The sequence below is a fragment of the Hylobates moloch genome, unplaced genomic scaffold (assembly GCF_009828535.3).
Source record: "Hylobates moloch isolate HMO894 unplaced genomic scaffold, HMol_V3 SCAFFOLD_20, whole genome shotgun sequence".
Classification (NCBI taxonomy): Eukaryota; Metazoa; Chordata; class Mammalia; order Primates; family Hylobatidae; genus Hylobates; species Hylobates moloch.
The window spans coordinates 381,852-398,412 of record NW_026652295.1 but is presented as its reverse complement, the minus strand read 5'-3'; the positions used below and the strand labels follow the sequence as shown (position 1 = coordinate 398,412).

Below are 16,561 nucleotides of genomic sequence, written 5' to 3'. Positions count from 1 at the left end.
ATCAGAAATGTGAAAGGCAGTGTAACTGTGGGGAGAAAAAGAGGAAGCCTTTGCCTCATGTTTGAATACAGAACTCCAGCCTCCCTCGCTAAATGGAAGAAGCCAAGCTTCAAAAGAGTGTGTTTGGCATGCTTTCATTTGTGTAAAAACCAAAGACGTGTAAAGAACAGTTGGGAGGGAGAAAAACACATTTATACTTGCTCATGTGTATAAGAAATATTTCAGAAAGAGTCACAATAACTAGTGACAGTGGTTTCTTCCGGCTGGGAACTAGGCACGTGGGAGTGGCGGGGCAGGAGGTAGACTTTTCACTGTGTACCTTTCAGGTGTCATTTTCTAACCATGTATTACCTGATCAAATAGCTATTTAAATTATTAAGTCATTAATAAAATTAAGATATTTTATTAATACAGTTTATAAAATTTGCCCTTCCTTCACTGGACTAATAACAGCAAATCCTTTTGCTTGGGGGTATTTGGAAAGGAAGCTAGCAATTAGCCTGGCCGAGGGAATTAAAGTTCTCAAGGGAGTCCACCTGCCCCTGAAGTTGCTGGGTAGGAGTTAGAGCCTGATCCGCAGCGTCGCTGTGCTGTGGACTGGACGGGGTGGACTCTGCAGTGCCCCTGCCGTGGCCACCGAGTGGAGTGCAGGGCGGGAGACAGGTGGGAGGCAGCAGGGCGAAGGCATGGCCCGTGGGTGAAAAGAAAGAGGGGAGACAGAGGAGATGGTTAGTGGGTCCTGAATTTCTACACTTGCTTTATTCCCATGAACCTATTCTTCCCACAAGAAGTCTAAGCCCTTATTTTCCAGTTACAGCAATAGCTGTGTTAAATGATATATAGCCAAAGAGGTTTCAACGTTTCTAGTTTTTCTTAAATTTCTTTATTTTAGGTGGGGTTATTTAGTATGTGATTGCACTTGAATGTTTCCTTGTGACAACTGGATTCCTTCCTGCATACTCACTTCCCAGGGTGTATGATGGCATTTCTCACAGGCTGATATTAGCTGGAATTTCACAACTGGCTGCAGAGCAGCCCCTGCCTTTGCCTGCCTTTGCTGTTGGAAGGCATGACTTTTTGAAGAGACATATACTATCCAGAGGACAAGGCTAACAAGTCAAAGCCACCTCCTCTCGGTAGCCCTCCCAGTACTGAGGCTGTGGCCACCCAGTCCCTCGCCCTGGCTTCCTGGTCAGCCATGATGGAGAGGTGCTCTTCCTTGCCAGAGGGCAAGGAGAAATGCGGGGGTGTCTGGTGACGAGCGTACCGCTGCCGGTGTCAGCCAGGTGGGCCGCGAGCTTCCACGCAGACTCAGGCTATTCCTAGTGCATGCTTGAGTTTTGCGGGGGTGGAGGGGGGAGCGCCAATATGCTCAAAGATGTGTTCTTGATTCAAAAGTATAATCAGAGTATTTTATCCTTTTCCCCCTTAGCGTGGAGATACAAAACTCCCCACAGGGTGGCCTTTGTTGAAAAATTGACCAAACTCGTCTTGAGCCAGCTGCCTAACTTCTGGAAACTCTGGATCTCCTACGTTAACGGAAGCCTCTTCAGTGAGGTGTGTATATGGACTCAGCTAGAGGTGGAGCTGAGTCACTGTGCATTTATGGTCTTAAAAATGTTAGATTTAAGTGATTTATTAAAATGTAGAGGCCCAACATCTCTAGCCATCATCATAGTTTAAGATTAGTTAAAGCGTTATAAAGCCCTCTCACTTAGTAGCTGTGTGACCTCAAACAAGTCACTTTTCCTCATGTGCAAAAAGAGAATAGTCTGGGCACCTGTCTCAAAAGGTGGTTGTAGGGATTAAATGAGATAGGCAATTAAAGAAAAAAGAAAGCTCGAACTCTTTTCAAGGACTCTGAATTGAGATATTGCCAGTCAGGCCAAATTCTGGGTGATGTGTGGTAGACGGTGAACAAATGATGAAACAAAGATAGCACCTTGGCAGCCTGCACCAGAACAAAGTCATCCATAGAGTATGCAATTTCCCTTGGAAAGAATGTAAACATTCTGCAGTCTAGCCCCATTGTTATCAGCTTACAGAAGTTTTCATAAGCCCGTCCATCTTTGGCAGTCACACATTTATTAGTGCTTTAGTATCTTCATCATCATATGACTGATAGCATAGAAGGCATGAACGTAAAGGAATGACTCTGTTATGTGTGGCACATGGAAGTCAGTCACTTTCTAACCCCACCTCAAGTGCGCCATGAAAGGCCTCCAGCTCCTGGACATAGATTCTAATGCCCTTTGTCCTAGGCTGCCAAGGGCACCCGCCTGGGAGACTGAGAAGACAGGTGTTTCGTGTCTCTGCGGGAGACGGACTCTACACCAAGAGCTCTGGGGGAGATAGGGGTCTTCTGAGAGTAAAGGCTACTTTCTGCTTCTTTTTGACTTGGCAGCACATAAAATGGACATGGACAAAGGCTAAAACCATTTTTGGTTTTTTGCACAAAGGCACAGCCTTTGTGGTTTAAACCTCTCCTCCTTGGCGGAAAGTGGCTAAGTTTCGGAGTACCTCAGGTGTCTTTGGAGTCTCATTTGACCATGACCATAAATTCATGCTGATATTAAGGAAATAGAGATATGCACTGGAACTTTTTTCTTTGTATATTTGAACTCCAAGTGCCTACTATCTCCGTTGTAAACCCGCTGGATTCCTGCAGCCTTGTTTATATGAATGGTTGGTTTTCTAACCTGTACAATTTACTATGTGCGTAAAAACAGAAATGTGTAAATGCATGAACACAAACTCCTTAGTGCAGAAAAACCAACCTTGTAAGCACAACTTATCAATGCATGTTTTCTTTAGTTTTGGTGATCAGTTACTTTATAAGTGAACATTCAAATATTAAAGCAATACACAACTTTCTTTTCTTTGTTAGTTATGTGTGAACTCTATTGAAAAGTTGACTATACAGAGGAAGTTCTTCCATGAAACGAACGTCAGGTTTCACTGGTCTACGTAACGAGAGTGGCTTAGGAAGAGAATACTTTAATTTCAGTTTTGTCCTGATAAGTCTTTCTAGTACTCTGCTTCTGTGTGTCACCATCAGTTTGTGTCTCTGTGATCTCAGCTGGGTGAGCTGTGGGGCTCACCATGCTGAGGTCAAACCTTGGGTCCCGTGCCCTCTGCACAGTGACAGTAGTGGCACCGCAGGTACCAGCTTCCTCTCTGTGTCTGCTCTGTCCCTAAACCAAATTGTTCACGTGGGCAGGAAAGATTAAATGCTCCCCTGTCATGCCTTTGGACAGATGGCATTCATAGGTTTTCGCACAGAACGCTAGGAGCATAACAGAAACATCCAGTGTCTGTCACTTACTAGCTGTGACCTTAGGCAAATTACTTCTCTGCAGCTACTTCCATAGGGCTGGTTTGAGGATTCAGCGAGTTAGCATAAGGGAAGTGCTTATAATAATATCTGACAGGTAAGCAAGAGTTTGCTCTTATTATTTGGAATAAAATTTATTCCAGTGTTTGCACTATTTGAAATCTCATCGGCCTGGCACACGATAGGTGTTTGGTGAACAAAATTTTGTAACATTAGAAAATAGTAGACTGATGAACTGCTGGAGTAGAATTGAATAATGTCAAGCTGAATCAACTCATCTAAAGAATTAGAATTAGTCTTTTAGGGCCGGGCGCGGTGGCTCATGCCTGTAATCCCAGCACTTTGAGAGGCCGAGGCGGGCGGGTCAGGAGATTGAAACCAGCCTGGCTAACACGGTGCAACCCCGTCTCTACTAAAAATACAAAAAATTAACCAGGTGTGGTGGTGGGCACCTGTAGTCGCAGCTACTCAGGAGGCTGAGGCAGGAGAATGGCGTGAACCCGGGAGGCGGAGCTTGCAGTGAGCCGAGATCCTGCCACTACACTCCAGCCTGGGCAACAGAGCGAGACTCTGTCTCAAAAAAAAAAGAATTAGTCTGTTAGGACATGGATTTTAAACCATAGTGTTTGTTTCCAGCCAAGTGTTTTTCCCTCATTTGCATCAGTTCCTACAAGTGGCCCACCACACATGGACAGAGCTTGCCTTCCCTAGAGTCTTTTTGAGTCATAAGATTCCGAAGAATTTTTGATCTATGATATTTTAGTGAAAAGGGAGTATGTTTTGCTTTCTTACAGATTATATACCAAACATATAAATGAAATACTTGGTTGTAGATGAAAAATAAATCATCTACTTCAGAAGTCACGCACATGAATGTTGAAATGAAAAAATGACTCTTAATTGGTTGTGCTGAATCGGATATGCCTATGATATGTCTGCCTATGTTTATAAACTTAAAAGCTTACAGCAATAATTATTAATTACGTGTAATTTGCTCTGCAGATTTGGGCATGTTTTGAAACTATGTGCCTCTTCTGAAGAGCTAGAGGAAAGCACAGGGCTGTAGGAAGGAGCACAGGAGCTGGGGACACTTGCTCCCCTTGCCAGTCTGCAAGTGAAATCCAGAAGCTGGATTGAATTCTGGGAAGAGTTCTGGGGCTTTTGATAGCTATTTAATCTCATGCAAGAAAGCATGATAGTTCTTAAACACAAGTGACTTGAATTTTCTTATTTTTCTTGTTATAAAACTATCTTGTTGTATTAAGAGCCCATCCGTTGAAAATTTAGATGAAGTTTCCAACAGTTTAAAAAATAGTTAGTTCTTCAAGCCAGTGAAGGCCATGTGAAGTAACAAATGTGAATCAAAACAGTGAAATCAGCCGTTGCTCTCACCACAAAGCAGTTTTGGTCTGTGTGTGCAGGAAAGAGTTAAGGTTTCTAGTTAACGAAATGGTTAATAGTAGGTTAAGATCTCACCTTTAGATATATCTTAAATATAGTGTATTTTTAGATAAAAATCTTTAAAACAGCCAAATAATTGTTAAATATTAAGATTCAGCATTTTAAAAAGTTACAAAACTCAATAATATGTAAATTAAAATGCCTTACATATTCTAAAATTAGATTTTCTTTTAAAAATAGGGCAAACTTTACATAATCCATTGTGTTGGAGATATTCAACTCTATTAAATTAAAACAGTAAGTAACAACTGAAAGGGGTCTGCCCCACAACTAGTTCCCTTCCCCCTCTACTTTTCACGTATTTGGAGACAAATCCTTGAATTTTACAAAATCCCAGTCCAGTAGATTTCCTCGTGCACTCATGAGCACCTGTTTGTTGGGCAAAATTGTTGTGGCAAAATTTAGCCTTAATTTTTACATATTTTTTAACAATAGATTTTCACGCTTTTCTTTGATTTAAAAATATGTAATAGAACAAATGACTATGAAATAATCTTCCTGTTGCACAGTCTTACTATGTACAAAGTTTGGTGTCAGGTACTGTGGAGGATACAGGCAGGGGAGATACCCTTTGACAGTCAAGACTCTCACAGTTTTATACTGGCATGTGCCTCCCTCCACAGCATGGTGGAGCAAGTGTGCACGAATCAGGGTACCAGTAGGGTGTGTATGCATATCCCTGCACTCACACACACACACACAGATGAAGAGATCTATTATAAGGGGTTGGCACATGTCATTATGGAGACTGACAAGCCCCAAGGGTCTGCAGGATGCATTGCCCAGCGGGATGGCCAATGCTGTAAGTTCCAGTTTGAATGCCAGCCGGCTCAAGACCTAAGGAGAGCAGATGTTTCAGTTCAACTGTGAAGGCACATAAAGCCCACAGTGTCCCAGCTTGAAGGCAGTCAGACAGGAGGAGTGCATCTAACTCACGGGAGGATCAGCTCTTTTGTGCTGTTCAGGCCTTCAACTGATTGAGTGAGGCCCACCCACATCCAGGAGAGGTTCTGCCGTGCACAGTGCATTGATGCGCATGTTAATCTATCCAGAAACACCTCACGGGCACACCTAATGTTTCACCAAATGTCTAGCACCCTGTGGCCCAGCCAAGATGACACAAAATTGACCATCACGAGGTCCTTAACAAAGATTTAGCTCCTGACGTTCCAGTAGGTGCTGGGCTCTGCAGCAGTGTCTGAATTCAACAAGCAAAGCAGTCCTCCTAACCCCCAGCCATCACACAAAGCTCTCCAACCTCTGCTCATCCCATTTGCTGACATCTGACATCTCTGGGAGAAGAATTGGGCGTGTTACACCTGGCTGATCTGCCTCCCAGGGCCACTCTCATGTTGGGACCCAGAGTATTTGGGGCAGTTACACTTTCTCAAGTGTATTTAAGAAGGTCTTGGAGAACCCTAACCCTAGGTGATCATTTATTCACCAGGGACCAGGCACTGAGACACACATGCATGCATGCATGCACACATAATATACACATGCACATGTATGCATGCACACACACAACAGACACACAATACATCGTGTACACATATGTAGACATATGAAACATTGATATATAACATGCATATAAATGCATGCATGTACTCTCAATATGTAGATATACACATAAATTTACACATATACATATCTACAATATAAATAAAACAGTCACCAAAATAAGCATGACCTTTCCTCTTCTAGAGACAGAACCCAAATAATTTTTTTAATTATTATTTTAAAAATTCTGGTAACAGCTATAAAAGAAACAAATAGGGTTTTAAGATAGAATATCAGCAGTGGGTTGGAAGTCAGGGAAGGCCTCTCCCTTGAGGTGATATTGAAACTGACACATGGCACAAGAGAAGGACACAACCACACAGAGGATGGGGGGAGGCAGGCCCCAGGCAGCAAGAAGGACGCCTGCAGCACCAGGAGGGCAGCTCAGCTTATCAGAAAAGGAAGAAGCGTCCTGAGCAGTGGGAGGGCTGGGAGGGACAGGCCCAGCTGGCAGTGGCTTCATCCCAAGCCATGGGGCGGGGAACAGACCAGCTTTCCAGTTTTAAAAAACCCACCTTGGTGGTGTGTTCAGAATGAATTGGTGGGGACAAGTGCTGTGTTCAGAATGAATTGGTGGGGACAGATGTGGGGGAAACCATGGAGGTCATCCAGGCAGGAAACAGTGGTGGTTTGGATAAGGTTTCGTCAGTGGAGTTGGAGAGCAGTTGGTAGGTTTGGTTGTATTTTGGAAGTGGTGTTCACATGAGGGAGAGGAAAGCAAGAATTCAGACGCTGCTCCCAGTGGGCCCCTGAATGAGCAGGAGTGCCATTTGCCAAGCCAGAAAGACCGAAGGAAGAGCATGCTTGGAGGAAGCTTCAGATTTCCATTGATAATGTGGTAGATTGAGATTCCTGGGAGTTATTCAGTATTCGTATCTGGGTCACAGAGGAGATATTTGGGCTGGAGATAGACATTTGGAAGGCATTAGATAGAAATGATATTTGAAGCCATGGGAACAAACTAGACAGTATAGACAGAAAAGAAAAAAAGTACCCAAGCCGAAGACCTAACAAACTGCAACATGTAGAAAAGAGCTATTTGTCACCTCAGTGAGCAGGGCATTCATTTGCTCTGTGCCCATACCCCATACCACCAACCGTGTTCTGATTCTGGTCATCACACTGGGCATACAGAAAGCAGCTGAACAGACATTCAGAGCCGCTGGTGTTAGCTGAGCGGGCGTGCATTAGGTGGGGTCCCTCTGCGCATGCCTCCTTCCTCACTGCAGCACCCAGGGCAGTAGGTTCTCCCTCAGGCGGCCTGTCTCAGCCACCTGGGCTCACCTGCTGCTGTGTCAGTGTGGCTGTGCTCAGCTGGGCCACTGCAACATCCTGCTGGCTGGTCGTGCTCGCACACTGGCCCCTCATTCCTTCTTCTTAATGTAGGCCCCACAGCACTCCCCTGCTTAAAACACTTCAGTTCCTTCTCATTTGTCTTAAAAATAAAGGAAAAATCAACGTATGAGTTAAACCCTCGGGTACAAAGAATTTTAAGTGTCATTGGCCAATTAACTCAGGAGTTAGCTTTTTGAATGATTATTGAGATGAATTGCAGGTTTAGTTTTTATACATACCTTTAATTCTTTCAAGACAAAAATGTATTTCTACAAAGAAAAAAATGATAAAAGCTGCATAGTTTAATATAAAATTTAAAAATGAATGGAAACTACAGTTTGAAGGATGTTGGTCTGTGTATGTGCTGCCCGTTTTTTTGTCAGGTTTGTCTGATAGTTCTGTTGAAAACACCCAACAATCCTAACCCATATTTTACTTACACTGATATGTTCATTATATAAACTAACCCTACACGCAGTTTTTGTAGCTTATACAGAAATAAATAGATATACAACGCATATAACATTGCTTGTATTTTAAAACTAACTTAAAGTCAATATCATGATAATTTATAATGCAACTGTTCTTAATTTAAAAGGTCTCTTGACTTGTCATGCATTAACCAGTAATGCATGAGCATTTTAACCTTAAAGGTTAACTTTGCATTATGTCAATAAAGTGTCAGAATATTATTTTACATTGTATAATTTTGTTAAAGATTGTTTATTTAGAAAGCTTCCCAGGCTTGTCCTTCTAGGGTATTTTATATAATAATATTTAGTTAGAAAATTTGTTAATAAACAGTTCTCTGAAATCCAGTTGAACAGGCTTCTCTTTTAGTCAATATAAAATAGTTTTCCATACATTAAGGAGAAAGAGACATTGGAAAAAAACATGAGTTATATCAGTAAACAAATAAAAATTAATTCTAGAATGATAGAATGTATTTTATCCTAAATTGCACTGAAAATCTCTGAAGGAAGAGCCATAGTTTATAGGATTTAAAACTAAAATGACAGATTTCAGAGTTTAGGCTTCCTTTGGTTTCTTTAGCAGCTAATGAGAAATGATGTTGACAGTGTTGTTGTGGGTATGATACTTGATGGTTTAACCCTGCGACATCGTCGATGAAAATGGTAGATGAAATTCACCTATAAAATTGGTAGTTTCAGCTTGATTCTTTGATTCATTCATGGGAATTGTACGTAAAGGTTTTAGAAAGATAAATAACTTCTCATTGGGATAAGAAAGGTTTTCTAATTAATCCTTCTTTAATCAGAAACATAGATTATGTCTTAAGCATTTCTTTTAATCAAGTTATAACCATATTTAAGGTTCTCTTCATGTACAAGTGCTGAAGCATTTCTTATTTTTATAAATTATTTCTAACATGTTTTATTTTGTTTAATTTTTAAGACTGCTGAGAAGTCAGGCCAGATTGGAAGATCGAAGAATGTAAGGCCAAGACAAAACGACTTTAAGGTGAGTGAGGGGTGACAAGTATGTAGACCTCGCCACAGGGCCGGGCTTCTCCTGTCTCACTTTGTATCCAGGACATCCGTTACTGTCCAGACAGCGCCTTTTAGTTCATGTAACCCGATCAGTTACATTTGAATGCAGTTATGCTCGTTCCTGGTTTTCTAGCAAATGATTCAGGAAGTAACGCACTCCCTGGTGAAGCTGACGCGCGGAGCCCTGCTTCCCCTCAGCATCCGGGACGGGGAAGCCAAGCAGTACGGAGGCTGGGAGGTGAAGTGCGAGCTCTCCGGACAGTGGCTCGCTCGCGCCATCCAGACCGTAAGGTGAGTATGGACACATTCTCAGAGAAAGGCGTACTTTTTTTTTTTTTAACTTTTTGGAAAGAATTAATACATTCAGTGAAGAAGAAATTCTTCTTTTTCTTCTTTTTGTCCTTTTGCCTCCACTGTTTCCTGTTCATCATATGACAACTAAGCTCTCACTGTTCCTGGTTTTTATGTTGGACTAGAGTGTTCTTCTGTTTATTGTCTTCTCTGTTGTTTAACTCAGTATTACTCTTATAGTACAATCCCTGTTGTGGTCTGTTTCTGTTTTCAGCCTAATGCTGTAGCTCGTAAGCTCCATGAGGAATGATTACACAGTGAAAGAGATGCTAGGAATTGCTTTGCGATCCCACTCTGCTCACTTTTGTTTGGATGTGTTTGTTCGCAGACTTACTTATGAATCGTTGACTGCCCTTGAAATCCCTAACGACCTGTTACAGACTATCCAGGATCTCATTTTGGACCTCCGAGTACGTTGCGTGATGGTCACGCTGCAGCACACGGCGGAAGGTGTGTTTAGATAAATTGGTGACATTTACTGTACAACAATTATCTGAACGTGCCACCTCCTTTCAGTTTCCAAATCCTTGAAAACAAGGGAAAATTACTCTTCCGGAAATTTGAATATATTAGTTCATCTTATTGCTAGCTGCTCAATGGAGTGTTTTTTCTCTTTGTGATGTATTTTCAAATCAGTTTAGTTGAGAATTAAGACCATGCAGAAACTAAGATGGATACAATTGAAAATGTTTAAAGATATAAGAATATTGTTATGATAAATGTTAAGTAGAAAACATAGGGTATAAAATGTACATAAAGTCTGATCTCGGTTTTGAAAATATATGGATGTATATTTTTAAATTTTAATTTATAGAAATCAATGTCCAATCAAAGGAAATTCTGTTAGCGTTGGTTCTCTGGATTCCAGAAATTATAGATGATTCTTGTTTTCTTTATACTTTTTAAATTTTTCAGGCTTTTCTACATGAAATCATGAAAAACCATAAAGGTTTTCTTTACAAAGCAGCCTTTTGGTTATTAAATATTTTCAAAAACAGTCAAGAACATTGCTAAAATGGCACAGGCCATTACTATCTACTACCAGGCTTTTTAGGTAGGAAGCTTACATGTCTGCAAAATTGCTGGGCGATACTGTGTAAATGGGAAGGGAATGGAACCCAGGTGAGAAGTTGGATATTCCCCTCTTCGTTGATTACCTCCTCCTCACCTAGGAACCTGAGCCTGCCCCAATGCCGAAGGTTTGAGCAGGTGGCATTCCCTCAGCCAACTGAGAATCATACTGAAGGTTTGAGCAGGTGGCATTCCCTCAGCCAACTGAGAATCATATTGCCCTTGTCAGGAATCTATAGGATTCAAAAAACAGCCATATTATTCATCAGAAATTGTAGGAAAAAAATACTGTATGACTTATTTTGTACATGCCTAGTGTTGAGAAGAATCCTGAATAAGTAATAAATCATGGTCTCAAGTCGTCATTAAATCTAACCTAGAATTCCCCAAATTGGGCTATGCAGTAAAAACTTTTATTTACATTAATATCTTATTAGAATAATCCAGTGAACAATATGTACTTAAATCGTCAAGTCTACCAAAATTATGTTCTTTGCCTACTTTCATCAAGTTTTTACAAACCTATATAAAACAATGAAAAACCATAACCTGTATAAATTTTTAATCTGTATAAAATTTAGGGAGATAATTATAATAAAAAGTATTTGTGTGCTTCTTTTCATATAGAAATAAAGAGATTAGCTGAAAAAGAAGACTGGATTGTTGATAATGAAGGACTGACTTCTCTAGTGAGTTTAAGTTCTTTTCAATTATTAGTCATTAGTGCGTATTTAAAATAAATGGTTTATCGTATTAATAGGGAGCATTGCTCCGTATGTTGCAGCTCTAAATAGAAATATAAGCTTCTTAAAGTTTTTCTTCTGAGACATTTTTGCTTAACACTAACCATAAATATTAAAAAATTAATGAAAACAATGGGTTTCTTTTAGACTTGACCTTTTTCATCCTGTATAACTTACTATTTTTGTTTAATTACTTTTTAAAAACAGAGTATGCTTAATTCTAAATTACTCAGCAACTTGAGCTTTTCCGAAAAGCAGGATAGAAGTGATGACATTGCTGGTTCTGAAGCCAAAACAAACCAAACAAACAAAAACAACCACCACTGACCACTGCAGATACATTCTCAGACCAGGCAGCCAACTGTGACCTGTTTCTAGAATCTTCATCTTTTCAGCTGGGACTTTTAGGTTTGAAAATCATCTTCGTGATTTCACGGGTTTTCACGCTTGTCTCTGGGTGCTCCTCGCAGTCCTGTGGGTAGCTGTGCCAGTGACGATGGCCAGGCAGCAGCCGACACATCCCAGTGGCTCTCACCAGGGAGGGGCTTCTGTCTCACACAGCAGCCTGGCAGCGTGGTCATGCAGTCAGTGCCCAGGGCTGCCTCCGTCCTTCTTCCCTGTGACCCTTCACACTGCCTTCTACTCAGGCTGGCCTCATGGTCACTCTGACCGTGGCTGTTGTCAGGAAAAAAGTCCAGTCCCCTCCCAGGAGCCATAGCTTGCAGCTTTCCTCCATCTAATTGGTCGGAACACATTCCATGCCTGTCCCTGTCAGCAACAGAGGCCGGGAGAGCACGTGGCTGCTCCTGTTTTCTGTCTTATTAAGAAAAAAGGATAGGCTGGGTGCGGTGGCTCACGCCTGTAATCCCAGCACTTTCGGAGGCTGAGGCAGGCGGATCATGAGGTCAAGAGTTCGAGACCATCCTGGCCAACATGCTGAAACCCTGTCTCTACTAAAAATACAAAATTTTGCTGGGCATGGTGGTGGGCGCCTGTAATCCCAGCTACTCAGGAGGCTGAGGCAGGAGAATCGCTTGAACCCAGGAGGCAGAGGTTGCAGTGAGCTGAGATTGCGCCGCTGCGCTCCAGCCTGGTGACAGAGCGAGACTCTGTCAAAAAAAAAAAGAAAAAAAGATAGCAATCCTAGGAGGCAACTAGCAGTTTCTGCCTCAGATAAAGAGACTAGAATGAAATGGTCTTGACTTGCCCAGATTTACAAACCAGTGATGAGTCAGGCTGTCAGGAAACAATGATCCTGCACAGTAGTTTTAAATTCCCTTGAATTTCTATATAGTCATCCCTTGGTATCCTCAGCGAAGGTTGGTTCCAGATCCCTTCATGATACCAAGCTCTGAGGATTCTCAAGCCCCTAAAAGTTGGCTTTCTATGTCCTTGGACTCTCTATCCAGCCAGTTCCGCCATTGGTGGAATTCATAGATGCAGAACCTGGGGGCATGAAGGGCCGACTGTGCTTCTCATGGACCGTCTTCTTCCGGGGGCTGGGGAATTTTTGACTCATTCTATTTCTCCAAAGTTCAAGGTCCTATCTTAATGTACCATTGTACCTTACTTTATATATAACAAGGTGATTTAGAAAAGCAATGCTTACTAACAGTTTTTTGCAAATTAAATCATGCTTGAAATGAGTTAGGGAAGTTTATTATTTTTAATAAGCCAATTAACATTCTATTTTAAATGCTTTATTTTTTATACAAATATTTTAATTGGGCCGGGCGCCGTGGCTCATGCCTGTAATCCCAGCACTTTGAGAGGCTCAGGCAGGGTGGATCACCTGAGGTCAGGAGTTCGAGACCAGCCTGACCAACATGGTGAAACCCTGTCTCTACTAAAAATACAAAAATTAGCCAGGCACGGTGGTACATGCCTGTAATCCCAGCTACTTGGGAGGCTGAGACAGGAGAATCACTTGAACCGGGGAGGCAGAGGTTGCAGTGAGCCGAGACTGCGCCATTGCACTCCAGCCTGGTCAACAAGAGCAAAACTCTCATCTCAAAAAAAAAAAAAGAAAGAAAATTTTAACTGATTGGGTTTCTATTCGTCACAATTATTTGTATTTAAATAGTAACTAGTCTATAGCTAATTCTCCCTCACACTAAATCTTTAGAGAAAGGTATGGACCTGCACCACCTGCACAAAAAGACAGAATGTAAACCATCTCCACTTTTTATATTGACTGCATGGGAAATAATAATATTTGGATAGATTGCATTAAATAGATTATATGAAAATTGACTTTATGAGTTGATTTTTTAAAAGCTTTTTAAAATGTGATTACTGGAAAATCTAAAATTTCTTACATGGCTTATGTTTGTGGCTAACATTATACACCTATTGGACAGCACTGGTATAAAGGGAAAATTTATTGCACGTGATCTGGAATCAGAACCTAGTTCAATCTTCCATGCTATCCTAAAGAAGCCATGTAGTCTGTCTGACCCTAGGGTCTTAGTTCGTAAACGAGGAGCAGAACACATCTTCACAGTGACGTGGGTTAGGATACAATGAGATACTGTGGACCAAAGCACCTGGTAAATGGCAAAGCTCTGGACAAACATAAAGGATTTTTATTTGTTAAATTAATACTTGTGATCACTGGGCTACTATGATAATAATACGTTAAGTTTACTATGTTCAGAGCTCTTTTATATAGACCTATCCTAATTATCACAGCAAGCCTTGAAGACAGGCCAAAAGGGATCATTGGGCCACCATCTACTGAGTCACTTGCCCAAGATGAAACAGGTGCAGGCAGGTTAGACATACCTGTCTCTAGTCAGTTATGTGCAAATGGAAAACAATTGAATGTTCAGTTTGAGAAAGCAGAGTCTGCTGTCAAGGTCCTATTCCTCGTTCTTAAAATCTGCCACAAATTCAGTAACTCTGAGCCATAAAACAGGGATGGGCTTTAGGTCCTTCTTCAGGTCAGTGCCTCAGGTACACGTGGTCAGCCAGTGTGTGCTTCCCTGGAAGCCTCTGGACCTCGTTTGCCTGATTGTAGTACATCAGCCTCTGTGAAAATACTCTGAAATAGTTACTTCAGAAGCTTCTTTGTAGTTTATTTTTAAACTTTAACTAGTGCAACTGCAACCATAAAATAACTAATTTCATGTTTGATCTCTCACACAAGCCACATAACTATCTGCAGGGACAAAAGAACTGACCCCCAGTGCACTTTGCGAATGAATGAGCCCTAGGAAATAGCACGTCTGGAGTCAGCCAAGACCTTGTCTAGCCAGAGGTCCTTGAAGAAGTGTCCTACCACGACAGACCTCATAACACGGAGTCAGTTTTTAGCTATTCCGCGTGGACCTCTTAGAGGTCTAGCTTGGAGTATTAGTATTTTAACCCAGTGTGTATATACAATTCTTAGACTTTGAACAAGGACTTAAATTGTATAATCCTAACCTCTTATCACATACCAATGTAAGAAAATGTATATTTCCTTAAAATTTCCATAGTGCCAATCCCATGTGTTTGAGACGAGAAAACTTTTTTCTTTCCTTGTGACTGGGATAGGAAAATGCTGCTTATCCCATTAAGGACATTAGGGTCAAGCACTGCCTCACTATGACTGCCCCTCGGCTGAGGCATTCTCTCTGATGAGAGCTTTGCTTCAGAGCTCAGAAACAGCTCACTCGAAAGCATCCTGTTTTCTTCTCATGTTGAAAATGGTTTTCTGCCTTTTTTCAATTTGGATAATTCTGAGATTCTGAGAATTTTCTTCTTTCAGAAGAACTGGAATGATTTGTGATAACTTGACAGTCATCTAAATTGGATGACTCACTGACAATACACAGAGATAGAACTATTTCTTTCTTTTGAGAAAAAAGAAATAGTGAACGTGTAGACTATCACCTACTCCCGGTTCAACTGAAAGCACTCATTGAACTTTCTAGTATTCTGTTTCTACTTATTGTATTAGTATGGGTATAAAAATAAAATTAATAAGAAAGTTGAGTCCAAATTTTGATAGAAGAAATCTAAACAACCACACATGAACATCAACATTTACTTATTTATGTTTTTAATTTTTAATTTTTTTGAGCCGGAGTCTCGCTGTGTCGCCCAGGCTTGAGTGCAGTGGCATGAGCTCGGCTCACTGCAACATCCGCCTCTCTGGTTCAAGTGATTCTCCTGCCTCAACCTCCTGAGTACCCAGGACTACAGGCACGGACCACCACACCCAGCTAATTTTTTGTATTTTTAGTAGAGACGGGGTTTCATCATGTTGGCCAGGCTGGTCTCAAACTTCTGATCTCAAGCAATCCACCCACCTCAGCCTCCCAAAGTGCCGGGATTGCAGGCGTGAGCCACCGCACCTGGCCAAACATCAACATTTAATGGCCCATGGTTGAATTTCAGATTTCACTGTCAATATTATAGTAATAATTATCATTGTAACATCTTACATTTTCATACCTTCTGAGGTGGGTAGGTTAGCTGAGTAAGGTCAGTAACCTAACAAACATTTTGCCTCTTTAAATGCTTTCTGTACAGTTGGTATTTCATCCTCTATTTCTTATTTTATTACTGTTTTTGTACTTTCACTTTTAAGTATTCTTTATAATGCCCTCTGGTGGTTTCAAAGTGCAGTAATAACATGACATTAAAGCTGAGGCACTGTTTTAGCTTTTCTTAAGTCTGGGTTCCTTTCCATAAGAAAATAAACTTGTCTTTTTAAAAGATGTGTATAGATGTCACTTCCTTTCTTCTCTTCCGTTTTTTTCCCAAACTCTTTTAAAAATTAACGCGTGTGTTGAAGAGAGGTTCTCACTCCCAGTGTTTTGCACACAGCTGCTTGGCTGAGCCTTGAGCCTTCCATGTCTCGCTGCTCCGGACGAAGCCCGGCCGCCTACCCCACCTCTGGAGACCTGTGCTCATGCTTGGCGGCTGTGACGCGCTGCTCTTCCTGTGCTCCTGCTTTCCCAGTGCTTTCTCGCCCACTCTGCGGGCGGTGCACCCTGGCCCCCTCTGAGAACTTGCTCCTCTCCTTCCCTGTTCCTTCCAAGGGCTGTTCCCCCTTGCCCTTCCCGTCTGAGCATCAATGTTCTCACAGTCTTGGGGGCCTTCTGTGACCATCCTATTTAGAGCAGATCCCCCATCATGATTGTTCTATTGTTCTCTCAGTTCTACTTCTTTTCTTTTCTTTTTTGAGATGAAGTCTCTCTGTGTCA

General features: G+C 41.5%; 1 protein-coding gene across 3 annotated transcripts in view; it reads left to right on the top strand.

Moving 5' to 3' along the window:
- EXOC2 (exocyst complex component 2) overlaps nucleotides 1-16,561 on the top strand; it is a 192,677-nt gene that overhangs the window by 110,547 nt on the left and 65,569 nt on the right. For all 3 annotated transcript variants that reach the window (XM_032141514.2, XM_032141515.2, XM_032141511.2), the window contains exons 13-17: nucleotides 1,433-1,557; nucleotides 9,107-9,172; nucleotides 9,335-9,492; nucleotides 9,881-10,002; nucleotides 11,251-11,312. In XM_032141514.2, coding sequence (XP_031997405.1) covers nucleotides 1,433-1,557; nucleotides 9,107-9,172; nucleotides 9,335-9,492; nucleotides 9,881-10,002; nucleotides 11,251-11,312 — 533 coding nt within the window. The remainder of the gene's footprint in view (nucleotides 1-1,432; nucleotides 1,558-9,106; nucleotides 9,173-9,334; nucleotides 9,493-9,880; nucleotides 10,003-11,250; nucleotides 11,313-16,561) is intronic.